General features: G+C 52.8%; 13 protein-coding genes across 13 annotated transcripts; 6 read left to right on the forward strand and 7 right to left on the reverse strand.

Moving 5' to 3' along the window:
* Positions 1-842: 842 nt before the first annotated feature.
* A1O3_04372 (uncharacterized protein) lies at positions 843-1,130 on the reverse strand (the record flags this gene model as incomplete). Its single annotated transcript, XM_007734501.1, has 1 exon — positions 843-1,130. The coding sequence occupies one exon, from the start codon at positions 1,128-1,130 to the stop codon at positions 843-845; it is 288 nt and encodes a 95-aa protein (XP_007732691.1).
* Positions 1,131-2,271: 1,141 nt separating this feature from the next.
* Positions 2,272-3,165, reverse strand: A1O3_04373 (glutathione S-transferase; the record flags this gene model as incomplete). Its single annotated transcript, XM_007734502.1, has 3 exons — positions 2,272-2,621; positions 2,677-3,053; positions 3,113-3,165. 3 exons carry the CDS (start codon positions 3,163-3,165, stop codon positions 2,272-2,274), a joined length of 780 nt encoding a protein of 259 aa, XP_007732692.1.
* Positions 3,166-4,229: 1,064 nt separating this feature from the next.
* Positions 4,230-4,715, forward strand: A1O3_04374 (uncharacterized protein; the record flags this gene model as incomplete). Its single annotated transcript, XM_007734503.1, has 4 exons — positions 4,230-4,245; positions 4,315-4,350; positions 4,456-4,571; positions 4,662-4,715. 4 exons carry the CDS (start codon positions 4,230-4,232, stop codon positions 4,713-4,715), a joined length of 222 nt encoding a protein of 73 aa, XP_007732693.1.
* Positions 4,716-5,106: 391 nt separating this feature from the next.
* Positions 5,107-5,679, reverse strand: A1O3_04375 (uncharacterized protein; the record flags this gene model as incomplete). Its single annotated transcript, XM_007734504.1, has 1 exon — positions 5,107-5,679. One exon carries the CDS (start codon positions 5,677-5,679, stop codon positions 5,107-5,109), a length of 573 nt encoding a protein of 190 aa, XP_007732694.1.
* A 216-nt stretch (positions 5,680-5,895) lies between these two features.
* On the forward strand, positions 5,896-7,543 carry A1O3_04376 (uncharacterized protein; the record flags this gene model as incomplete). The annotated part of the gene is made up of 2 exons (XM_007734505.1): positions 5,896-6,096; positions 6,167-7,543. The coding sequence occupies 2 exons, from the start codon at positions 5,896-5,898 to the stop codon at positions 7,541-7,543; spliced, it is 1,578 nt and encodes a 525-aa protein (XP_007732695.1).
* Positions 7,544-8,097: 554 nt separating this feature from the next.
* A1O3_04377 (uncharacterized protein) lies at positions 8,098-11,472 on the forward strand (the record flags this gene model as incomplete). The annotated part of the gene is made up of 1 exon (XM_007734506.1): positions 8,098-11,472. One exon carries the CDS (start codon positions 8,098-8,100, stop codon positions 11,470-11,472), a length of 3,375 nt encoding a protein of 1,124 aa, XP_007732696.1.
* Positions 11,473-11,614: 142 nt separating this feature from the next.
* A1O3_04378 (uncharacterized protein) lies at positions 11,615-12,415 on the forward strand (the record flags this gene model as incomplete). Its single annotated transcript, XM_007734507.1, has 1 exon — positions 11,615-12,415. One exon carries the CDS (start codon positions 11,615-11,617, stop codon positions 12,413-12,415), a length of 801 nt encoding a protein of 266 aa, XP_007732697.1.
* A 288-nt stretch (positions 12,416-12,703) lies between these two features.
* A1O3_04379 (uncharacterized protein) lies at positions 12,704-13,479 on the forward strand (the record flags this gene model as incomplete). The annotated part of the gene is made up of 2 exons (XM_007734508.1): positions 12,704-12,735; positions 12,798-13,479. The coding sequence occupies 2 exons, from the start codon at positions 12,704-12,706 to the stop codon at positions 13,477-13,479; spliced, it is 714 nt and encodes a 237-aa protein (XP_007732698.1).
* Positions 13,480-15,105: 1,626 nt separating this feature from the next.
* Positions 15,106-16,078, forward strand: A1O3_04380 (uncharacterized protein; the record flags this gene model as incomplete). Its single annotated transcript, XM_007734509.1, has 4 exons — positions 15,106-15,263; positions 15,344-15,480; positions 15,601-15,854; positions 15,906-16,078. Coding segments are annotated over 4 exons (722 nt in total), but the record flags the coding sequence as incomplete, so codon positions are not given.
* A 1,129-nt stretch (positions 16,079-17,207) lies between these two features.
* On the reverse strand, positions 17,208-18,167 carry A1O3_04381 (uncharacterized protein; the record flags this gene model as incomplete). Its single annotated transcript, XM_007734510.1, has 1 exon — positions 17,208-18,167. One exon carries the CDS (start codon positions 18,165-18,167, stop codon positions 17,208-17,210), a length of 960 nt encoding a protein of 319 aa, XP_007732700.1.
* Positions 18,168-18,979: 812 nt separating this feature from the next.
* A1O3_04382 (uncharacterized protein) lies at positions 18,980-19,888 on the reverse strand (the record flags this gene model as incomplete). The annotated part of the gene is made up of 2 exons (XM_007734511.1): positions 18,980-19,265; positions 19,452-19,888. The coding sequence occupies 2 exons, from the start codon at positions 19,886-19,888 to the stop codon at positions 18,980-18,982; spliced, it is 723 nt and encodes a 240-aa protein (XP_007732701.1).
* Positions 19,889-22,026: 2,138 nt separating this feature from the next.
* Positions 22,027-22,610, reverse strand: A1O3_04383 (uncharacterized protein; the record flags this gene model as incomplete). Its single annotated transcript, XM_007734512.1, has 3 exons — positions 22,027-22,079; positions 22,147-22,257; positions 22,325-22,610. 3 exons carry the CDS (start codon positions 22,608-22,610, stop codon positions 22,027-22,029), a joined length of 450 nt encoding a protein of 149 aa, XP_007732702.1.
* Positions 22,611-23,122: 512 nt separating this feature from the next.
* A1O3_04384 (CAMK/CAMKL/CHK1 protein kinase) lies at positions 23,123-24,806 on the reverse strand (the record flags this gene model as incomplete). The annotated part of the gene is made up of 2 exons (XM_007734513.1): positions 23,123-24,650; positions 24,712-24,806. 2 exons carry the CDS (start codon positions 24,804-24,806, stop codon positions 23,123-23,125), a joined length of 1,623 nt encoding a protein of 540 aa, XP_007732703.1.
* Between the last annotated feature and the right edge of the window lie 556 nt (positions 24,807-25,362).

Below are 25,362 nucleotides of genomic sequence, written 5' to 3' on the forward strand. Positions count from 1 at the left end.
GTGCTGCCGCGATAGAGCTCGTCTTTCGCTTCAACGCAGGTCGCGGCAGCGTGGACTGAACGAATGCCGCTACCGAACTGGGATCATCTGGGACTGCGGCCAAGTCGACCGGATTGAATGACGGTGCTGGCAGATCGATCAGAGGCGAGAGCAGAGTAGGGGTAAGCCTGGGGATGGATGGAGTGTCGAACTCGTCCAAAACGGGGATGTCTTCATGAAGCAGTTCACCCACAGGCCCGTATAGCGGCTGCGATACAAAATTGAGACAGGAGCCAGGAGGAGCAACCCAGGACAAGGCCGACAGTTTAGAGCCGCCTAGAGGGTAGTTAGTTGCAGCAGTCGCATGGCTAGGTGGCAATTAGGAGGCGTTGAGAGTCTGTACCGACAACTAGGGCGGTATAATGCGATGCTCTGAATTTGAGGCGAGGGGGACAGACAGGTCGTGTGCCGAGAGAAGGATGATTAGCCGCGTCAGCAGGCTCGGCCTCGCGGTCAGAGATCAATTTGGCTGTAATGCGATGATGATTGGTAACCTTTGGTAGGGGGTGGAATAGAGATGGCTGGGGAAGTGTTGGTGACATTGCTGTCAAAATCGAAGGTCGGGTGTGGGTCTGTCATCACTCGGACTGTGATCAGGCTCGCTGGGCCATCGCCGAGCGAGGAGGATGGTCAGCAGCCTATCCTTTGCAGTGGACGGCCACGGCCACACGCCACCGCCCCCGCCGGATGCGCTCCTCCAGGGCGAGATTGCAGCATGACTGACAACCACGGAACGTCCCCGGCCATCAAACTGAATATGATGTTTGGCTGAGCTGTAGGGAGATCCACCTGTCCAGCACGCGCTACAGGGCCAGCTCGGTGTAGACAGTGAGCGAGGGGATGGATGTACTCTGTGCTCCGTACGGAGTACTCTGTACAGTATCTGCGTCTGTCACAGCTGGATCTCTGCCTACGGTCTCTCCATCGCCAAAAGTGACCTGGTGGCCTCTAGACGGTCGCCGCTGCGTTTCCGGCGGGCTCTGCGCCACGAGGAGTGGGAGTGGAAGCCAGAACCAGACCTTGACCCCTGTGGCCCCGTCGATGATGAGTAAGTCCTGAGTCATGGTGAAGCGGACTGCTCGATTGGGCATGGCGGCCAGTCTTGTGATGCACGTCGATTACCAAGAGGCCGCGCCAGTAAAGTTAGTTGGAGATGTGGGATCGAAACAGAGTGGAAGAAGGATAGGAGTGCTGGGACATGGTGCTTATGGAACTCCGTGCACGCAATCAGTACGTACTAGAATCTGGATTCCGTTCATGGATAATAGTAGTACTTCGTACTGTGGAAACAAAGACCAGCCGGGGGTTATGCGCCGTGGGGCAGGCAGGCTTAGCCTTTGGCAACAGCCTCAACATATTGTCCAGATGAGGCGGGCTCACGCCGGTTTCTTTTTGGTTCAGCGAGCTGAGCTGCCCTTGTCGACTCCACGTTGATCATCACGATCGGGCTATCCTTGTACTCCGTAGTTCATTTGATGTTGTTGGCGCAGTCCAAGTTTAGTCCCAGGGGCATCTATCGGCCATAGCCAGCCGAGTAGATGCCGTAGAGAATAGCCGCCTCCGATTTGACCTGCCGGTCTGAGTCTACGTTCAGGCTTAGATCATGGAGACTTCAAGCAGCCAGGTACCGACAAGGAATGTTCATGGCTCGGTTTGCAGATCGCGCGAGAAACTTCTAGCTAAGTTTCTCTCCGAGGGTTCGAAGAATGTATGCCTTTGACGCTCCACACATGGCCGCGGAGAAGCAGAGGTGCGTGTGTAAGTCGCCCCGTCTTTGCCGATGATATCACCTCGACAATCGCAACAGGGAAAGTCGCTCATAAAATGACTTGGCCGGTACGCAGCCTCGCAGATTCTCAGCTGGACATCGGTGGGAGGTCGCCTGACATACAGCTCAGCTGCGGAAACAACAGAATCCCAGAAATTCTCTCGGCTCGCTGACAGAATTTGCTGGTCTACCAGGACATCGGATATAAATATGTATATTGTCAGGACACGGAGTGATGCACGAATAAAGCCTCTGGTGATTCCTCCTAGGGTTCTAGTCCTGACGGATTAGAATCATAGTAGATGAGACACCAAAGTAGACTCAGCGCGCGCTTCTCTCATAAAGACCGAGCTATCCATGATAAAGACAGTGAGGTACCACGTTCCCTATATGTCGAGGCCAATATTTCACTCAATGATTTGCAAGTCATCATGTCGCTGTTGTTGATCGTTGCGAGAAATTTCTCACAAGGACGTTTTGAAGTCGCCCTCGAGCTCGACAATCTTTTGGACTGAGCGCTTATATGCCTCTCGCTCATGAAGTCGATCAATGTAGGCCCAAATCTTCGGATATTGTTCCTTGGAGAATCCTGAACGGCTTTGACCAGCTTCCAGGGGAAATGACAACATGATGTCTGCTGCGGTGAGGTCCTTTCCGCAGAGAAAGTTCCCTCCGTCAGGGACGGTCGCCAACTGGCCCTCCAAAAAATCGTAATGGGTCTTGAAGTTTCGCTGCAGGAACGACGATTCAATCTTGCTTGCCACGCCGTTTGTAATGGGCTTGATGAAGAATGGAACGGGTGAATTCCGAACTCCTGCTTCATGTAAGCATGCATTGCTGGGATCTTGCCTGGACAGGGACAATCTTACTATTGACTAGCAGGGACATCAACATCAGTGGCATGATACTGCCCTCGGCGTAGTGCATGAGCATCCGATACCTCAACCAAGATTCGGTCTCGCCTCCGATTTGCCCATCTTTGCCATCGCGGTACCGATTGGGAATAAATTGACTCCCGTAGTAGTCGTAAAAGTATTCAGCGATCGCCGCAGACTCAGCAAGTACGATAGGTTTGTCTAAGCCTGGCACTTCGATCTCGACAACTGGGGACTTGCCGAGGGGATGTACTTGCTGCAGCTCTGGGGGAGCCAGACCCTCCTTGGTTCTCTTGTATGTTTTGAGTTCGTATGGAACTTGAAGCTCTTCAAACAGCCACAGGATTCGATGCGAGCGCGAGACTTCGAGCCTGGCTTATGTCAGAACGGCAAGAGCCCAAGATTTCTGCACGAGTGGACCTGAACCAACCAGTGAAGGGTGATCTTTGGTTTCCCATCTGCATTGGGCGGAGATGAAGCCATCTTCTGTAAGCGAGGCCACCGGATCTGTGTCTGAGCTTCAGTGGGCCTACTGAGACTCGATGATAGCTGTATGTTGAGGAAGGTGAGGTGTGCGCAGCTTCGCAGATTGACTTCACGAGCACGAGTCTTCGCGGTCGATGCAGCGCAAGATAAGTGACGTCAATACAAGCACCGGCACGCCGGCAGGCTGCACTGGCTGGATCCGCGATCCGCAAGCATCAGCTTGGGAGGAGACTCATGCATTGCCAATGTGCCAATGTGCCAATGTGCCAGTATGATCCTGGTGATTCTTACCAAGCCACCGATCCACTGCATTTCATCCATAAATGCTCCTACTATGTCCTCTTCCGATGTGGGAATACTCCTCAGCATGACAATGATGATCGGCAGGAGATGATTGAGCAGGTATATCGCAACATGTTGTATAAGAGCCGATCGAAACAGAACCAGGTGAAATCAGGGTAGATATTTGAACATAGCTCGTGCCACTTCATATATCCGTATGTTAAGGGTCACTGCCGTTCCACACGATCGAATGAGGGAGGGCTCGAGTCGACGAAAACATGATCTAAGGAACGCGCTGCGACTATGTAGAGAACGGAGACTTGGATCGCGCCGTAATGGTATGGGCAGCTGCTTTCGTTCTCCGACACAATCGTGTCCTGAAAAGAAATCTAGGTGTTGTGGACCCCGGCTGGGCTGATTTGTTTCGCTGTCCATTCCGTACAATTAGTACCTGGGATGCCCCCTCACGTCGTGAAAATTGCTCTTTTCACCGAATCTGGATGCTGTTCGACAGAGGGCACCTTGATGGTGCTTGCGACGCTGGGTCGAGACAGCTGAGCATCTCATGCCTGCGGTAGCTTTGGAGAGACCAGCGTTCTACGAGTAGGAGCCGGAGTAGTGAAGTTGATAACGCCACGCCAAGATACACCAGCCACAATCATCAGCCACAATGCTTGAATCCATGTCAATCAACTTGAAGCTGAGCCTGGACATCGCAGGTTCACCAAGCTACAAGACAGCTCTCCAGACCACTGTTCACATCACAGAGGTGCGCAGACATGGCCGGACCAACACGTAAGACCACACTCCTCCTGTTCAGACCCGCCTAATGACTGAATCATGCTGACCGCAATGTCCCTGCAGCGCTACACCACGATCCCGGTCTCGAGAAATACAACCGTACGTCACCCGAATCTGTCGAAATAGTTCATTCCGAGTTTCCTCTCAGATGACCCCGAGGCACTGGATGTGTGGAAGCAGGCCTGTACTGACGAGGCGTCATAGAACTCAACAAAGAGCGATGGAGATACTTCAGGTGGACGCCGCGTACTGCGTGGATTTCGTTCATGTATGCCGTCTTCGTGCCTAGTGTGGTCGGATACGCATTAGCAAAAACAGATGTGAGTTACAATGGCTTTTGAAATCCGGCGGCCTCCTTTGGGAGCTGTGTTCGTACGGATGGCCTTGCTGATAGGGCATCCAACAACTAGGGCAAATATGATCTTCGCGGAAAGTTGAGGGGCGACACAATCAGCGAGTTTTGATACTGATGTCGATGCTGCATTTGCATTTGCAATTACAAAAAACACACGGAACGAGAAAAACTGTACAAATGTCTGGGTCCGATGGAGAAGTGACAGCAAATGGTGGCGGGAGTTAAACTCCCTGAATACTTCGAATCGCCGGGCTCATGAGCCACAATACAATGACTTCCGGCAGACTGCATGATTTCCTGAACGCTCCGGATTTTCTGGCTTATTGTGCCCGTATAAAGATCTGTCCCACAACAATTCCGGCCGCCGTGCGACGGGCAAGGCTGCGCAGCGATCAGCACCAGCGTTAACTCCTGAAGATCAAGACTACACCCCCAGCGCTGTTGAATATATCTTACTCTCGTGATGTCGTTCTAAATGTTTGCTCTTGACTACGAGTCCGTCAAGCGAGTCGTTTCCACATCCCTACATGTTCAATGCCTTCTTCGTCCCATTGGCCTAGTCTCGCGTCGGCAGTGAATCCTAACTTCGAGTACATCTTCTCAACGGCGACTTGAGCATGAGTGAGCACCAAGCCGTTCCAGCCTGTCGAAGTTTCCTCTTTGTGCGCCGCATGATATCGGAAAGCAGCAGCGATTAACTTCCGGTTAATACCCTTCCCTCTGGCACTGGGGATCGTTGCAACACGGCCAAGTTTGACGTATGGCTCTTCCGACGGATCGTAGAATCCATTGGGGTGCGGTCCATGAGGTGGCGGCACTATACGAATGACTGAGACCGGGTGTCCTTGTTGATATGCCACCCAATGCCAGGATCTCGGGTCGTCCTCGTCCAGTTCCGGTTCCAAGGCACAGTTCTGCTCCTCACAAAAGACCTTGATGCGAATATCCATGGCGTCGAGGAATATTTGGGGGGCTCCCCCAGGCCGTGGATCAGCTGGGAATCCATGGGGAGCCACCACGTCGCCTGGAGGCGGCAGCATAACTATTGTCGTGTCGTCGGGTGTGTCCACCATTTTGGCAGTTGATATGGTCTGGATAGTGTATAGCGATAGTCTTAACGCTCACAGTGGCGGTGTTTGCGCCGAGTGACGGGTACAAGAATTGTTCTTTGAGCCAGTGTTGGTCACTTTAGTGCGAGGAGGCCAAAGTGGATTGGGGTAGACTGGCCATCTTCACTTTTTCTGTCCCTTCTCTTCTGCACAGCCAGGTCGTCCTCCGCGATACGTGAAATGTCGCTGTATCATGATGCGGCCACAGTCTTGACCACGGATTCCCTCGGAGGATCCCTCAAATCCAGGATCTATGGCAACAAGCTAGACCTGAAATCCAAACCTGCACATCTGTACGCCTTGATCTCGGAGACGGCAAAGTTCGACCACTTCTTCAAAGAAGTCATTGACAATGCAGGCTTTCTGTCTCAAGAACCGAAGGTTCGCCATCGAGTGCCTCCCCGCGTTTCGTGTGCTGACTGACGCAGCCGCTCTACGGCATGCTGAATAGTTGACGCCGACACTTTCTCTCCTCCTCGTCCACGACCACTTCTTCTCCAAACGTGGGATTGCCGCCTCCGCCAATCATCCTCTTCGGCAAGCGGTAGAAAGACACAAAGCAAGATTACGCGCAGAGTTTACGAAGGCTAGATTAAGAAGAAAGTGTGCGACGCTAGATGACTTGAAAAGGCATCTTCTGGAAGAGAAGCCGCCGTCGCATCGCTCCCAGCCGCGATGGATCCGAATCAACACCTTGAAAACGAGCCTTGACGAACAACTGGTTTCGACTTTCCACGGATTCAAAACCGATACGACAATAGCGGATATTTCCGAATCCCTGAGCACGACGAAAGCCCTGGTCATTGACGAGCACATCCCCGATGTCATCGCACTACCTCCCGAGGCGGACTTTACCAAGACAGAAGCGTATAAGCTTGGGAAACTCATTCTGCAGGACAAAGCCTCCTGTTTTCCAGCGTATCTGCTGATTGGGGAATCCAACAATGACACGACCATCGGAGATTGTATGGATGGGTGTGCGGCTCCCGGAAACAAGACCTCACATCTTGCAGCTCTTCTCGCTCGCTCCAAGAGCACAAAGAGCAACATATATGCATGTGAGAGGGATACTTCTCGGTCGAAAACATTGAGGAGTATGATGCAGAGAAGTGGCGCAGAGAAGGTGAAGGTACTTTTCGGACAAGACTTTCTGGCTCTCGATCCTTGCTCTTCGCACTACAAAAATGTCACTCATTTACTCCTGGATCCAAGCTGCTCTGGTAGTGGCATCGTTGGCCGCGAAGACGTTCCATCGTTAGCCCTACCGCTCGACCCGAGGGCGCCCAAGATCCAGCCAGGCAAGTCTGGAGAGCAGTCAAAGAAGAGGAAGAGAGGGCAAGAAGAAATTGACCCTGTTCAGCTGCCGGGGGACGATCCTGCCGGTGTGGAAGAAACCCGCGAGGTTGTAGTTGATCAACAGCGGCTGCAGAAGCTCTCGACTTTGCAGACCAGAATTGTGGAGCATGCTCTCTCTTTCCCAGCCGCGACGCGAATAACCTATTCGACCTGTTCCGTTCACGTCGAGGAGAATGAAGCTGTCGTGTCACGGGTTCTAGCCTCCGAAACCGCGAAGCTACGAGGTTGGCGTGTGCTGCGCAGAGAAGAACAGCCCGAGGGGCTGCGACGGTGGAAGCACCGGGGAGTAGCTGACCCGGCTGTCGTAGGCAGTCCTGCTCTAGACGAGGAACAACGACAGGCCTGCATTCGTTGCCACCCAGGTGACGAGGACGGTACTATGGGATTCTTCGTCTGTGGCTTTGTTCGTGCCGATGGAGGTGGCGGCAGTTTCAGCGAGGCTGATGATGGATGGGATGGCTTTAGTGATTAGGACAGATGTAACTCTTGCATGACTGCTACTCGCACCGAGCACACAATTGTAGCCTATCTGCTGTCTCCTTTACTTTCGAACTCTCTCCAGAGCAGGATTCCCACGCCAGTAGTAGTATCAATATACAGAGTATCCGTACTAGTAGGTTATATGTATGTACAAGGCAGCCAATCAGCGTCATGCCAAGTCTTCCGCTCCAGGCAGATTCAACATCAGCGAACTCGAACATGGAACCCATCATTACTAGCAACACCATCTCCCCCGTGCAGCCTCGGATGGAAGTCAATGAAAACCCAGCACATCACTGCCCTCGCTAGAGGATCCAGGGTTTGATGAGGAAGGCCAATGTCCAAGCCTTGCAACATTGGGCACTGGCGGATGCTGCCCTAGCATTTGTCAGCACCATATCCAAGGATCATTTTCCGACACTACATTGGAATTGATATCGACAGTCGGGATCCTTCGAGCCCGGCGCCCGCAGGGACACTTCAAACCCAAAGCGGTTTCGTTGGGATCTGCGGCTGTCCACTCAGTTTGCGTCCACGCAGCCAAAAATGTCTCGCTCTGGTGTATCTCAACCAGACAAGGAAGCCTCGCCGCGTTTCTTCAGTGGGTCAATCCCTGGCCTCAACGCCGTCAAGCGCCAAATCACGCGGAATCGGACGAGCTACAGCTGTGCCACCTGCAGAAGACGCAAAGTTAAGTGTGATAAAGGCCATCCAGTATGCGGAGGATGCAGAAAAGCCAAGGAGCAATGCAAGTACGGCCCGGATGATGCGTTATCGGCCAACCCCCCTACCAGTATCGGTGATGAGGAGAACAATTCACAGCCCAAAAAGAGGAAAATAAGTCCTCCAAGCCAGACGTCATCGACTTCTCCGTCAGCCTCTACCTCTAATGAAGTGGCCCCCCCGGCGCAGTTGAAGGCAATCGAAGAGCAATTATATCGCCTGACATCAATGATCGACTCTCTGCGCCAGAAGGCTTCTAATGATATCCAATTTCAAGATTTGCTCACGCCCATCGCGTCGAGCTCGGACAGCAACTCCCACCAGCACCAAGGCTTAAGCCTGGACATGTTCCAAAAGAAGGCTCCGCGACCAGTCAGGGATACGAGTGAGCTTACCACGCCCTTTTCCGGCTTGAAATTGACTCCCGGCAACCGACTGCCTGACAATCCTTTTTGGAGTCACATTTCCGAGGAACTTGATCAGCTCAATCAATTGATGCGAGGTAGAACCAGCGACTACGTACGTGCCGCAGGCATTCAGGACAAGCCACTCCACCAAGATTGCCCACGCATATCTAACGGACATCCTACGATGGAGAGGGATGACTTCTGGGACCCAACCAGCTTCCGCAAACAAGCCGGCCAAGACGTTCCCCACAGCTACGATCCGGACAGCGATTGTCCAGTGTGTCAGATGATGCCCTTCGCCAAATCCACTCTGCTTCAAGGCATCCCGATCAGATGCTCACCGGCGAGCGCGAAACACCACCTTCTGAAGAATATGCCTAGCAGGACCCAAAGCAACGTCCTCCTCAGATGCTGGCTGTCTGGGGTGTACCCGATTATGCCAATATTGAACCCTCCCGAGCTGGTGGATAAGCATGAAGCTTTCTGGACGGATATCGAAACCTTTCAATCCGCCGATACAAATCCCCCGGATCTTGATTTCTTCGCCTTGATAAACGCGGTATGGTATACCGCTTCACTGAGCATTTCCGCCCAGGGCCTCCAGCATTGGTTCCCAGAAACTTCCCGAGCCAAACTTGCATCCAGCTTCCATGACCAGGTGGTCTTCAGCCTTCACCTAGGGTCATTCACGAGGAATATAACCTTGCAGAAGCTAGCGGCTCTTATCCTTCTTATCTCTTTGCCTATCGCAGAAGAGGATCCGATACAGGCTAGCCTATACATGCATCTGGTCGTTCGGCTGGCGTCCACTATGGGTCTTCACAGGGAGCCAACCTTGTTCGGTGTCTCCGTGTCTGAGGAAGGTCTGCGCCGCCGGTTGTGGTGGCAGATCATCCAACTGGATGTGTCATTTATTGCGGCATGCGGCTTTCCGTCACAGATCTCCGAGGCTTTCTGTGACACGAACATAATCTGTGAAGGTCGGGATTCGGCTCTTGACGGTGAGGATGGTAATGGTGTGCATTCGGATCAGAGCCGAAAGGTCTCCCCGTCCAGTGATGATTACGACGAACAATCCAAGAGGTCATCTCAACGGACGCTGAAGCTCATTGGCAGGGCAAGGTCGATCGCGGCTTGTGCCTTGCGCAGCGTTGTGTCCACTCATCTCGGGACGAAGATGCTTACCAACACAGACATGCAAGAAATGAAACGAGTGATTCAGGAATCGGGGGATGAGGTTGATGCTATCATCAAACTGATCCCTGCCCGAGGTTTACCTGAACTTGGTTTCGTTCCGGATGGAGCGAAAGACAATTCGCAACGTGCCCTGGACTGTGACCCATCGATGGCTAACCCAGTCAGCACCAACGAGACGACATACTACAAGACGTACTCGGGCGATGAGGCAGTGTCCGCTCCTCTGGCACGTTACCACCGGCAGAAGCTGACGGCCTACAACAAGTGGGCCAGGATCAGCCTGTCGATGCTTAAGGACAAGATCGCATGTGTCGCCTATGCGCCTTTCTTGAAGAACGCAAAGAGCAAACTATGGAGCGTGGGTAGGCAATGCGCGCTTCACAATTGCCACAGTTTCATGAGGAAGTTCATCTCATTGGCGACCGATCCCGAACTGGAGCCATTCCGATGGACATGGCCTGCCATGCATGGGCCTCTGCATGCAGCCATGATCGCCTTGGTCGATCTCTACGAGAGACCGGATAGCGTCGAGGCACCCAGAACCAGGGAGCTCATTGATCGGATATTCGCTCTGTCTGCTCCAGAGTCAGGCATTGTGGGTGGTCCCAATGGTGTCACTGTGCAGAGACCGTTGCGGGAAGGTGGCCTCGAGGCCTGGGATATGTTGCGTGGACTCCGATCCGCCGCATGGCAGAAAGCCGGACTGGATCCAACCGTACTCTGGACGGAGGATGATCATCTCAAAATCGGTCTTGCCAGTCCTCTCACGGATAGTCAGAAGATGGCGCAGAGCATGAGAGAAGACACCATGTACCATGACCATGTTGGATACACCATGGACATGAACATTTTGATGAAAGACAGCAAGTCCGAACCCAAGACCACGGAGGATGGTGTTCGCTACATGGTTAGGCTGGCTCAAATCGATGTGATCGGGACAGAAGATGAATCGCAAGGATATCCCTGTACGCGTGCCCTGCGAAACCAGTATCTCAAGGAGATTGAAAATGATGACCGTCTCAACCGCCGGAATCGAGGTCTTGTCCGGAGGAGAGGCCAGCAAGCCATGCCGTTCCCGTTGAGTGGTCGAATGGAGCAGTGTTCGGGCAAAGTAGCTGCTGGTCCGCTCCCACAGGATAGTTTACTACAACTTAACGGACACCTCCCGATAGCCGGACACCACACCGGACGCCTTTCCGATGCTGCCCATGGAGAAATCCGTGCGAGGCAGGGAGAGACCATACCCTTAGGTCTATATCACGATCCAGGTTTGCAGGACCACCGGCCGACTTCAGGGTCTACAGGACCGCCAGGCGTCCAACCAGATGCACAGACAATTGAACCACAAGCGGATGGGCCTGTTGTCGTGAATGGCCTGAAGAATGGCTATAGCAGCAATCCACATCACCAGCAAGTATATGACATGCAGAGTCACCAACATGGTCCAACCCCCGAGTTACACCATGACGGATCACCCGTCACCGACGGTGAGCTCGGGTTTGACTGGGAGCGCTGGGATGCCGTGTTTGGCCAATATTCCGGCTTCACTGATTTGATGGAGGATGTGACGTGGGCGGACTATGTTGATGAGTGATGCAGACGCCTCGGTGTCACCGAATGTCCACTCCCACCCATCGATGCCCGTTCCTCAGCATGAGTGTATTCTTTGTCTTTGCATCCTTCAGCCACCGCCTTAGCTGTCGTAAGCCAGAACGCCCCCGATCTGGTCAGGCAACATGGAATCTCAGCACCACGATGCTGCTGATGCACGGTCAAGGATTCTCTTTGACTATTCCAATGTGGTGACAATGGTGGCGGGAAAGGGACACATGAAACACTACTTTACTTTCGATCTGTCCCGGCTGTGTCAGGAGTCTACGTACTTTGACGACCGTCTCCATGGAGACTATCGAGAAGCGTGCCAACGCCACATCAACTTTGGAAGCATTAACCCGCACACGGTCGCCTGCATGCTCTACTGGTTCCGAGGCTGGGATTGCCCATCTTGTGAGGCTGATGCTCATCACATCATCGACGCATATGCGTTGGGCCACAGATACGTTGTCCCGCGATTCATGAGGCATCTGGTCCAGAAGATGCAGAAATTCCTGGATGACCAGGGGCCCGATATCGCGGACGTTGACCTTGGTTGTATCATCCACCTGTGCCGTGTCGTGGGAGATGAATGCGATCTTTTAGACTGCATTGCTCGGCATATTGTGACTGGGAACGGAAGCCCCTTGTCAATTCGGACACTACACAATCATGCAAGTGTGAAGCATCTCAATGACTTGGGGGAGCTTGAAGGGGCGAAGGTGTCGGAATTGAGGGCGCAGCTTGGACTCGGCAATGCCCAAAGAACTCGTCCCTCGTTAGACCTGCACACTCAACGGCCAAGTGAGTTCTGTATGCAGCATTTCCCAGGCCAGAATACACCGACGGAGGTGGGTATTGGAGCTCAGGACGAGGATTTGAGCACACGGGAGGATAACCTCGACCTCGATTACGACCTGTCCATATTGGGATTTGACAACTGAGCGTTGCGCATGCTGAGGGACATTCCGAACTGTGATCTACTGGAAGCCATGTTCTTGGACCTAATCAGCAAGAATGAGAACAGCCAGTATGTGCAGGAAGTGTTCAGGGTCAGGTGTGTAATAGGAACAAGATCGCTGGAAGGCGCTATGGACACACTTCCGCCGAGTCCCCAGGCTAAAGCTTTCACATTCCTGTTCCACTTCGCAATCATCGTGTTCAGCTGTCATCACAGTCAAGTCTCAGATCAGCTTCCTACCATCACAGTCGGCGGCTGCAGATTCATAGCCATGGCAGAGTCATCTTCGTATCCTTCTGGCGAGTAAGTTTATGTCGAAACGTCAGGTAATTCACCTTTGTCAGGATCTGATTTCGAACAACTAGGATCTCCCAATCACCTGTTATTACTGTCGTTGCCATTGAGGATGGACTAGACGAGCCCAAGAGCTTTTACATCCACCAATCACTCTTGCGTAACAAGTCTCGCTACTTCAGCAAAGCCCTCGATTCATGCCAGAATGCCACTCCTGAATCCCACGTCATCACCACGACGTTCGCGGATTGGCAGTTCCAATACTTTGTAAACTGGCTCTACTACGGAGAAAGTCGGGACTCGTCGAATGTAGTTTGTTGGGAGTTCTGCGGACTCTGGGGACTTGCCACTGAGCTAGAAGCTCCCTTATTCCAGAACGCTATCGTGGACTGGTGCCAAGGTCTCAAGTTTGACAAATGCTTCATTCATATGTTCTACGATTTCGACGACGGCAACCATGACAGAACGAAGTTAGCGACTTACATACGCAACAAGGTGGGCTACGAGATTGTCGCTCATGGATGGACCAGGTTCATTGAGACTGCTGAAAGTCTCTGGGAAGACATAACTAGAACATCTTTCTTGCATCCCGGGCTCCCGCTCCTCCTTCGACTCATGGCCGAGGTCGACATCGCAACTGAGTTATTGAAAACTGTAAAACTTTCGGACCCGGCAGAAACCAAGGATTGCAGTTTCCATACGCACACGGATGAGGACAAGAAGCAATGTCCCCGATACAAGAGCAGCGAGTGAATCTGCAAGTGCGTGAGGGAATGTCCTGTGAGCCATGGACAGAAGACTCAGATGTATGCCGATGAGGCGAGGCGTCGGCCCAAGAGGAGCTCAACAGCGAGATCGAGATCGAGACCAGACAGCAGAATCAGCGATCCACAGTCACGGCAACAATCACAGTGATAGTCACAGTCACAGTCACAGCCTTTGCTAGGGGTGTTCCAGTCTCCTCTAGAGGCTTGCTTGCTTGGCTTTGTACGAATAAAGAAGAATGAGAGGATGGATCAGAGCTCACTCGGTTTCCGCAGCTGAATACATCGCCGCGAAGAACCCTCATAACGACGGCGATGACTTAGCTGATATGGCAAAGAAAATAAAAGAGCTGAAGTCACAATTGCTCCTCAAGTCCTGGACCTGGTCCTATGTCATGAACGGTGCATACCTCCACCCACTGTACTCTTCACTCGCATTCATCTCTGTGTAGTGAAGCTTGCCATTGAGCCGAAGCAATCCTGTAACGCAACGCCCCATCAGTTACGGTGACGGTCCATCCCATTCATTTGATTGATTTGTGCATTACTCACTCCCATGTCTCAGATGATTCACTTAGGTTATTGTCATTCACGCTCACGAACTCAAGACTCGCCTATATCTTATTCCATCCTTGACCTTGACCTCGACCTTGACCTCGTCTTCATCCTCGTCCTCGACCTCGACCTCGACCTCATCCTCGTTGCAGCTTACGCCACCCTCCCTATCATCTGACTGTATTTGACTCTACCACAACCTACCATCGAGTATCGATTTCTGCCTAAGTTGCCTTTCAACATAACTCAATCTATTCTACTCAATCTACTCTTCTATATTTTCCAGACAGAGAGAGACAGAGCCTTTCAATCTACCCTTCGACACCTTCCAGACATCAACATCTTCTAGGAACATTTCAATCTACCCTTCGACATCTACCAGACAACTTTCCACTATATCCCTCTCCTTCTCCTTCTCTGTCTTAGACATTTACATTTCTCAGTTTTCCTCGGAAAATAACCTTCTAGCAAACCGGTTTCATCAACTATATCTCTCTTTCTCAGCTTCAGCTTCAGTTCCCACCCTGTCCTCATCTCATGGCTGACCACAGCACCATCAAGCCTGTCACTATGGCCAGCCATGTCTACACAGGCCTGACAGCAGAGTAAGTCTAAGTCTGAGTCTAAATCTGAACATGTGTAAATGGACAGACGGACAGACACATAGACACACGGACAGTTTGTTCCTCCATTCTATTCTATTCCATTCCTCCATTCCATTCCTCCATTCCATTCCTCTATGCTGGTCTATCCTCGAACGTTCTTTCAAGGCCCCTTCTGCCACTGAGTGACTTGACTCAAGTACCATCACTAACCTACGAACTGCGTTCATATCAGCCATGCCCGAAGTCCTATGATTAAAATCATCGTTGGAAGCCACGAACATTACAACACCAACACCGACAACAACACTGAACATGGCAACACTGAACAAGGCAATACTAAACATGGCAACACTGAACATGGCAACACCAACACCGACAACAACAGCACCGAACAACACAATGAACATCGCAGTAGCAATAGCAACACACCCACAAGCACCGACAGCGAACCAGAAAACGTCTTCTACGTCAACCGCTCATTTCTGATCCAGAACTCCACCTTCTTCGCCATTCTTCTCGACACCTCGCCCGCCCGATCGGTCGTATACCTTCCCACCGGGCCAGCCCCGGCGTCAGCCGACTCGGAAATCTTCGCTCTCTGGCTCGACACTCTGTTCCGCGGCTCGACCGCATCCACATCCACATCCACAGGCACAGGCACAACCACAACCGCATCCACAGCCACAGCCACAGCCACACCTATACCTACCCACATCAGACTTTGACATGAACAATTTCAGCCGTCTCGACCAATGTTTCCAGTTCGCCGATTTAGTCGGCTCGAATCGGTTTCAGAACCATGTCATGGACGCGATCCAGGGGCAGGGCACGTCTGGGCTCGGGCTGGCCTACCTGAGCCGTCTTGATAACTTCAATTCCCGGTCCTGGTACTTGTCCAGCGGGGGCGGAGGCGGTAGCGGAGGAGCAAGTGGTGGTAGAGGCGGGAATAGTGCGAGTGCTAGTGCTAGTGTTGTGAATACTGGTTCTCGTTCTGGTTCTGGTTCTGGGATGGACCTGTTCAGAGACTACGTGCTCGAATGTGTCGCTTACCGTATCGTCACGAGGGGCTGGGTCGAGTTCATGCAGGATGGTGGTGGTGGTGGTGTCGGTGGTGATGGTGTTGGTGATGGTGGTGATGTTGGTGGTGGTGTCAGTGGTGGTGTTGATGTTGATGATGATGATGGTGTTGGTGGTAGTGGTGTGCGTGCGCATGAATCTGCCCCAATCACCCACAAAAGTCCCCTACCGTCTGCAGACACCGACACAAACACAGCCGTCAAAGTCAGCCTTCTGAGTGCGCTGTCGGCGAAAGTCGACCAGGTGAACGGGGAAAAGGAAAAGGAGCGCGGACTAGGACTGATTTCACCCAGTGAGAGGCGGGATTGTAAATGGCATCAACATCACACGGAGGGAGAGAGAAGGATGTGTTGGAGATATTCAAGACCGGGGTGAATCGGTCGAGGAGTCGAAGGTCGGAAGAAGTATTCGTACTCTTGCTCGTACTCTTTCTCTTACTCGTACTCTTACTCTTACTCGTACTCTTACTTATACTCGGTACCGAACCTAGGTAGGTAGGTTGGTGGTAGGTAGGTAGATAGGTATGTGCGAGGTGCGATACAGACAGACATGGAGGATAGACAGAGACTGAGTATAGGGATATATGTAGGGAGGAAGGCAAACACAGAACAGATACAGAGACAGGCACAGAGACAGACATAGAGAACACACACAGAACAGACACAGACACAGAGACAGGAAGAACAGGCGTGGATAGTATGGCACGCTGTCGTGATTGTTATTGTTATTATATTGCCTCCACCGTCCAAGTTCAACATTAACATCCCCATCCCGTCCCCGCGGTACAGAGTACTTGAAGCTCATTGCCATTGCCATGACTATGGATATAGATATAGCTTTGCCGGCTGCCAGTGTCGTTCCAAGGCTTGGTGTAGTCCTGTCCTAGGCTCCTTGGCGGGCGCGGTCAAAGATGTCCACTGAAAAAAGCAAAGCAATGAATGACACAATCAAGCCTGGAGATGTCCATTGAAAAAGGAGCAGGGCAATGACATGACATGATATGATACGATATGACTGTAGGTGTAGGTGTAGTATGGCCAATGCGAAGCATGATAGCAGGTATATGGGAGTGATGGGAATGACAACAGGTATATAGACATGATAGCAGGTATATGGGAGTGATGGGAATGACAACAGGTATATAGACATGATAGCAGGTATATGGATGGAATGACAGCAGGTGTATGGGAAGGCGAAGCACGACAGCAGGTATATGGATGAGAATGATAACAGGTGTACGGGCATGACAGCAGGTATATGGGAAGGCGAGGCACACCAACACTAGGTCGCCTGTCATGGGTCATCATTGCATTTTGATGGCTTGCTCTTCACTTGCTCTTGCTATTGCCCTCGCTCTCGCTTGGACACTTCATGTGGTCAATTATTCATAGATTGACCAGACGACGTCCAGGCACTCAGTGGGAGGCATAAATAGACCAGACAACGTCCAGGCACTCAGTGGGCGCATAAAATAGTATCATCAGCTCTTCTTTTTGTCTTTTCTTTTCTTCCCTCCTCCACCTCCGCTTGACTCGGCTGCCATTCCACCGCCTAGACCTCCCATCCCTCCCATCCCTCCCATACCGCCCATACCGCTCATCATGTTTTGCAACATACTCAAATCAGGCATGCCGCCACCCCCACCCGCCGGCAATTGACCCTGACTCTGTGCCTGGCGAATCTCCTCCATGGCCTCCTTGAAGAAATCGTCCTTGACGCCTCCTCCACTGACGGCGGGCGAATGCACTGGCAAGATGGTGCCCATCTTCCAGCCTCGGGGTACGGGTATAGGTTCCTTGCCAAAGGTCTCGGGGATGGGTAGGCCCGGGATCTTCAGCTGGAACGGGTCTTTGGCGTCGGTCGGGTGTGCCTTCAACCACCGGCCCATCAGGGTGTAGAGGTGCGCCTTGTTCTTGATTTGCGGGTGGACGGGGTTCCGCGTCTGCGGGTGGAACATCTCAATGCGGATGCGGCCCGGGTTCGCCCAGTCCTTGGGGTGTGTCTTGTCCGGCTCGAAGGCGATCCGGGGCAAAGGCGCTGTGTCGAGGAAGATGGCTTTCGCAGCTTCTAGGAGGTTGAGCGCCAGCGGGTTGGGCACCGCCAGTGAAGAGTTGACCCGTCTTCCCTCGGCCCGTGTCCGCGTGCTGTCGAAGTAGACGGGGTATAGGGTCTGGAAGGTCTTGATATGCTCGCGAGTCTGTTGTTGCTGGAATTGCTGTGCGGAGGAGGTGGGAGGAGGGCGGAAGAGGGTCGGGTTGGAGTCTGGCCTTGACGAAGGAATCGACGGCGACACGGACGAGGAAGACGAAGAGGAATTGGAACGAGGAGCAGAGGTGTCTGCGAGCCGGATCACCTGGTCGTCGCTGTGTGGGAGGTAGTGGGAAGGGTCATCGATCTCAGGGTCCGAGTCGGACAATTCCTCGACTTGAGCGTGAGACATGACTTGAGTAGGAGGTGTGGACGTGGATGTGAATGTGGATGTGTAGTGAATCTAGACGAGGATGTCGTAGAATCTTAAACCTTTCAAATTCTATAGCGGGAGGCGCGTGTACGAGGTTCAAGCAAGCAACGAACGTTGGCGACGCATCAAAAGTTATCGCAACTCAACTGCAGTTCAAGTTCAATGTGGGGGAGGGCAACTAACGAAGATGATTGGACTTGGCGCAGCCTTGCACGTCACTGGACTAGGAGTGCAGTTCAGCCTCGTCACGGGCATCGGGTTAGGGTTTGGGTTAGGGTTAGGGAGCAGTCCGACTGAACTATAGAGGGCTTGCCTGGCGAAAGTATACGTGTACATAAGATGGTATAGGCATACATAAGCGTCTAACTCTCTCACTATCACTAATTGTATGCTATGATGCTGATGCCGCAGCCATAGGAACATTCTACTGGGAGGAGGAACAGCCACAGCCACAGCCACAGCCACAGCCACAGGGACATCCTCTGAAGACCATCCTATCATTAATTGTATACTATGATGGATGTCGGCAGCATAGGGACATTCTACTAGGAGACCAGAAGAAGACAAAGACAGCACTCACTCAGACTGCATAGAAACGATAAACGACGTGATTCATCCCATCTCAATTCATCGTCCATGATACGACGGACGACGGACTTCATGACCCATGGAGCATGCTGTGCTGTGCTGCGAGCTCTTCCCGTCTGCCGCCTCCATCCAGATATCTAATAGATATACAAGCTGCATAATACTCTCAAGACAAAGACCAACTTTTCAACTATAGCTTTTAACTATAGCAAGGCCGCAACCCCGGCAGCCACCGCCCCAGCCACCAGCAGCCCGTTCTTGACCACGTTCGCATCGGCACTGTTTCCAGCCGCAGACGAACTCGCGCTGGCGCTGGAGCCGGTCGCACTGGCACTGCCGCTGGCGCTAGCGCTACCAGACGCCGAGGAGCTGCTGCCACTGCTGCTACTGGCTGCACCAAAGACACCGCCTTGCACGGTGCTGGGCGACGAGCCCTGGGCGTTCTGCGCTGCGGACTTGTATGCGTCGAGAGTTTTGGCGCCGCTGGATCTGTGGGACGGGTTAGTGTCAGTAATTGATATTGTAGCTGTCGAAGGCGTTGATGATATGGATGTGGAAGTGGGAGGGCGTCGATGATATGGAAGTGGACGTGAAGTGGAAGTGGATTGAATGTTGATGTTGATGTGGAAGTGGATGGATGTTGAGTTGATGTTCATGTTAATGTCAGGCACTTACGGTGGGTTCACAACCAACGCCATTCCATTTTCACAGTGGCCCGAGGTCGAACAGTACAGCCACAGAGGATCGGTACTGTTGATCATGATGCGCCATACGTCGCCGTCCTTGGGGAAGCCCGAAAACACGCCCGCCGCTCCGATGGGCACGCACGGCTTGTCGAATGTGCTTTGCGCCACCGAGTGGCCCGAGCCGAAGGTGAATTCAACCCAGTCGCCCATGGCGGCCGTGACTGTGTCCGGGGTGAATGTCAGGCCGGGACCGACTTGGACCGAGTGCACGCCCGAGGCTGAAGAAGATGATGCTGAGGAGGAGCCGGTCGCCGTGGCCGAGGCGGAGCTGGCGGCGGAATCGCCATATTGTGGAGAGCCGAAGACGGATGTGGCTGTGGCCAGCACGGAGAGGATGAGGCTGGTGGAAGAAAGGATGGAATGCATGGTGGGTGGATGGTCGAGGGTGGGAGGAATGTGTGGTGTGATTGTGACTGTGGTTGAGAGAGCGGTTGTATTGAGGCAGTAGTGGTGAGATAGTGGTAGTGGTAGTGAGAGATGAGAGAATTATATCAAGTCAACAGAATAGAGCGTATGTGTAGAGTAGAGTAGAGATGAACAAACCTCTAACCAGGCCTCCAGGTCAACCAATCCTTATATACGGAGTGGCTACTGTGTGCCAGAGCCCGCAGCGAAAGTAAGGGGCTTGCTTGGTTGAGAGCGAGCATTCGAATCCGACCTCGAATCTCACAGCCATCGCCATCGCCATCACTATCACCACCGCCATCACCACCTCATTTCCACTACCAAATATAGCCAAACGGCAAACGTCTGAGCACCTGGCTCGCCTGTCACGCTCGGTGGTGGGTGGCGAGTGGGAGGAATGAGCGCCCGGCCCAGAGCCTGCGCTCTCCTGGTCGACGGGGAATGCGAGACTGATCGCGTTTGACATGGCCGGATAGATGCACAGACACAGACAGCCGAATAGCGGAGTGTCAGAGTGGTAGAGTAGCAGTCTGGCCAGCTTCCCGCGCAACTTTTCCGGCGGCTCTGGCTAGTATTGATTGTTATTAGTCAACACGAGACGAAACAGAAAGGGATGGTTGGTTGGTTGTAGCAAGTAGCACTGTATGGAGTATGGAGGATGGATAGGAGGAGAGTATCTGGTATAGTAGGGAGTAGTGGGTAGTCGTGGTTGGTTGGCCGCCACTCGGGTCGTCGAAACACTCTGGAAACACACATCTCCTGCTCCTCCTCCTCCTCCTCCTCCCTTCTCACCCCTGAATCCTGAATCCTTCGCCCCCCTTCAAGTTTGACAGAACACTCACTCTCTCTTGGGCCCCATTAATTAACCTGAGCCTGAGCCCTTCCAGGAAATGCAGTCAGTCACTCGGCGCGCCCCCGGGCATCTGCCGGGTGCCGCGTGAACCGACTTTACGTTGTAGAATTAGTACACAGTATGTCCTAATATGTACTCCTAGATACAGAGTAGTATGTACCTGGTACCTATGTACTCCGTCCAGGTACTGGCAGCAGACAAGAGTACTCTGGGCGACTTATCCGTCCATACTGTAGGGTAATCCCAAGGCTACATGCCCTCTGTCGTAACATAGGCCTTACTGCTACCTGGCTAGGGCATTTGACTACCCTGCCGCAGCCCCCTACCAACCAGTAGCCAAATGATATTCAGCCTGGAAGAAATGGCTCCAATGATCAGGATGGAAAAGTGTCTGTGATTCAATGGCATTGGAGTGCTCTCAGACGTGAAATCGGCTCCCTTCTAAAACGGTGTGAAGATCTCATCCTACATGGGGATAAAGGGTAGGCGATTCGATTCGGCCGTCATCGCTCGATTCCCGGCGAAGCGAGGCCAGATCGTGATCGTCTTCCAGGTATCTGTTAGTCGGATAAGTGAGATGTGAGATGTGAGATGTGAAGGCCTGGCGGGTTCCTGTTCCGGTCCCGTTCACTGACCGGCATTCCGCCGGCGAAGTGGGTTGCTGAAGCATTGTCATCAATATATATTTAGATTTTGCTAGCCATGGCCCATATCGGATTCCACATTCCACACTATATTCACAGCCTCAAACAATCCCACGTGGTGCGCTCTACCACGAGAGGAAAGACGGGGCGAAATGGAATGAATGGGAAGGAAATTGATTGTAGCTGAGGACCTCCACTGGGTGGATTGGGTGTTGGTGTTGAGGTTGGGAAGAGGGCTGAGCATCCAACATACGTCCTACGTATTGACACACAGACACAATCCACCGGTCAGTGAGCGAGACCAGCTCGATGCTATGGAGCGGCACGCTGTGTCTCCGGGGATAGGCGATTCAATCTTCAATTCAACGAAACCAGGTGTAGCACCATGAAACAACCACAGGATCAGAACACCTACGTATACCGAGGCAGACAGGTCTCGGTTCGAACAAGCAGACCAAAGGACCTGAACTTGTATCATTACGTCTTTGGAGGGACGTTATACATGACTGATAGATGGACATGTCCCACGAGCTCGGCAGTTATAGGAGGAAGACGAACACATCTGCATACGACCCCGTCTGTGCTGTCTCCATGTAGACATTTTATAGCTTCGCTTGCGATTTGGCCTTTGCCAGAACAGGCTCCAGTTTCGTAGCTGCGGGCTCTTGTCAGTGTTGCGGTCCAGCAACGGCAGTGCCCATACATCGCATGCTCATGCTCACCTTTCATCACATTGCCTTTGATATTCAGCTTCCCCGTCATAAACAGCGACTGTGCCTTTGCCTTGCCAGAAACCAGTCTTCCAAAGTCGTCGTCGGATAAGAGGAGTGTCACTGGAAAAGGACGCAATGTCAACAAACTCGACTCGGCACAAATGTCATTGACCAGGTCACCACTAACCATCGGCCTTTTTGCCTGCCGGTGCCTCGCCTTTGCCGACTTTTCCAGTCTCTTTGAGGTCGAGGTACCATGCCTCCTCTTGGCCCTTCTTGTTCTTCAGCTTGAAGGCGAACACGGCGCCGCCCTGTTTGATCGCCGCCTTTCGCTCGGCGTCGCTGGAGTTCAGAGCGTCATTGATGGCCTCGAATGCCGGTGACGAGGGAAATGCGTCTAGCAGCGGACAGTCAGCCTCCAGGCCTCTCCTCTCCTGCGGACCGAGATTACCCTTACCGTTCTTGAGAGACATGATCGAAGTGTTGATTGTTGACCGGGTTAAGCAGAACGGGGGAGTGGCTGGGGAGTGCGATGTCGATTTGGATCAGGAGAAAGATGTGGAATAACAGACGACAGTGGTAGTCGGGCAATCTCAATCTCAATCTCAATGGGCGAGAAGGACGTGTCGGGATGAGCAGGTCGGACAGAAAGAAGCAGAAGAAAGTGGTCACATGGCAGTTTAATTACAAGTCCAACCGCAAACCCCAAACTGCCACCGGCGCCCGGAATGAAGTCATCCAACAACACCCAAACATGTGAAAGCCAGTAGCCACTTACCGCCGAGGCCCATGATACGAGATACGCATACGCATCCGGTACGAGGCAGCCTTAGCCTCAGCCCTCCCCGGATTCCGGTGACTTCCTTTCCCTAAGCTAACGCATCTGTCATTGTAACAGCAGGGTATCAATCTACTATGTACGCTGCTGATTCTCTCGTTGCCGAGGCCATTATTGCAATTGCAATTCATCCCATACACAAGCGGCCTACTCCTCCGGCTTGACCACCGAGTCTTGACAGAGCACTGCCATTCGTTTGAAGAATCTACGCCATTCCAGGGGGTCCCCAGAAGCCTTGACGAAGCACACCTCCACCAGTCCTTCGCCAACATCTTCCAACGCAATGTTTCCGGTCAGTGGACATCCTCGGCTATCATGAGTTTTGACCTTGATCCTGCATTCATAGTCGTGTGCTTCGGGTCGGGGGATCAGGGGCGTAGGCACGCCCAGCCGACTCAATGCCTCTAGAATATGTGGCACAAGCAGGTTCAATGACCAGCACGAATAGAACTTGGTCAGGCTCTGGGCTGGAATGATATCTTGGAATCTCCGGGCCATTTGCGTCCTACTGATGGGGACGCTCGGGGTTGCCGCAAACTGCGACATCGAAGGCTCATCTGCCAAAAAGTTGGTCGTCGAGATGGATTGTGTGGATGATAGTCCGGCGAGGCCGGGTCCGACCTGTGTGCTAGCCACAGCAAGGTGCTTGGGCCGCTCCCAGTCGAACAACATGTCTTCGGTGGGCATGTCGGGTTGTGTGGCCGCCAGCTTGTCCTCCCAGGGATGGTCAATGTCCATATCATCAGACGCCCTAGGTTTCTGACTGCCGACCAAAGGATCTGCATCGAAGCTGACACGAAGCGCTTCGAACATATTCGTGGCCATTGTAATCGGATCACTCAATCGGCCTTTCTGGTCTAGGAATCTGTTCGGTCGTGTAAACCACGGATGTCTGCGAACATCCTCCAGCGAGAACCGCGACTTGACGTCAACTTTCATCATTCCTCGGAGGAGTGAGAGAACCTCGAGAGGGAGGGCGTCCCATAACTCGTCGCTTGGTCTGCCATTGCTCTGGACGTACTCGCTGAACTCGTTTGGTCGACCATCCTCGTCCCAACCTGGCACCGGCCTGCTCCAAGGAGTATTTCCGGCCAATAGGACAAACAAAACAACACCGCAAGACCAAATGTCTGCCATGTCTGCTTGATAGCCCTTGCCCTTTGTCCCTGCTTGTGCGCCACATGATAGGACCTCGGGTGCAACGTACGGCGGACTCCCACACAGGGTAGTTGCCAGCTTTCTCTTGCCGTGGTATTCGAACAAAGTTGCCATTCCAAAGTCCGCGATCTTGAGGTCTCCGTCCGCAGACAGTAGAACATTTTCTGGTTTGATATCGCGATGAGCCACTCCCCTCGAGTGCATGAACCCAATCGCACTGACCAGTTGAGTGAAGTAGACATGTGCGATATCCTCTGCGACCCCGGCGTCGGCCTCAATCTTGTCGAACAAGTCCCCTCCTTCAGCCAGCTCCATGGCGATCCAGACCCATGACGGGTCGGCGCCGTGATCGTAGAATTCTATTATGTTCTTGTGCAGGCCAATGTGTTTGTGGAGGGAAATCTCCATATCCAGCTGTTTCTGCTTGATTCGGCCATACTTCAGGGCATACAGTTTGTTGATGAATTTGACGGCGAAGACCGGCGTTGCGGCTGCCTGCGGAGCGGCTTTCTTGATGCTATCGACGGTCAGAATGAGTCTGCTTTGGGTGGTGGCCTCTTGCGGACAAACTATGTTACCATGCGTATGCTCCAGAGCCGATTGTGGGAGAGACAATGCGAAACGGCACTTTGGTAGGCAAAGGCGCCAACTGTGAGTGTGGAACGCCTTCCATCGTCGAGGGTCAGGGTCGAGGGTCAGGGTCGAGGGTCGAGACTCGGTTTCTGACAGTTTGCCGTGTAATCACACTGGTGGAATCATGTTCAAAGTGTGGCCAGAATCAAGCCGATGCACTGAACAGTGTGGTGGACGCGTCGGGGGTTGCAGAGGGGCGAAGCGTGTCGTGTCGTGTCTTGTCTCATCTCCAAAGCGTTGGTGCGCAGTGGTGTGGTCGTGGTGTGGTCGGTGGGCGACTGGCGCTTTGTTACTCCAGTGATGCCCGCCATCAACAAAGAACCATTCTTCCATTCATTCTTCCCTTCTTCAAGTCTTCTCTCGCCAACTCGACCATCACCATCGATCGGTCTTGCCTCACACGATTCTCCTCAGTCCTTCGTCCATTTCCTCGCCCTCTCTCTCTCGTTCAGCGTGCCTGTCGTTTCGGTCCCTAGATCCTTGCAACCGCTTTTTCCATTCTTCTGCACTGCCATCGCTGGTCTTCACAACTACTTTGTTCCGCTGTCTAGACCATTCTTCCGTTTTCAGCATTCCACCTGCGCATTCTGACCGTT

Source organism: Capronia epimyces (assembly GCF_000585565.1).
Source record: "Capronia epimyces CBS 606.96 chromosome Unknown aczIQ-supercont1.3, whole genome shotgun sequence".
Lineage (NCBI taxonomy): Eukaryota > Fungi > Ascomycota > Eurotiomycetes > Chaetothyriales > Herpotrichiellaceae > Capronia > Capronia epimyces.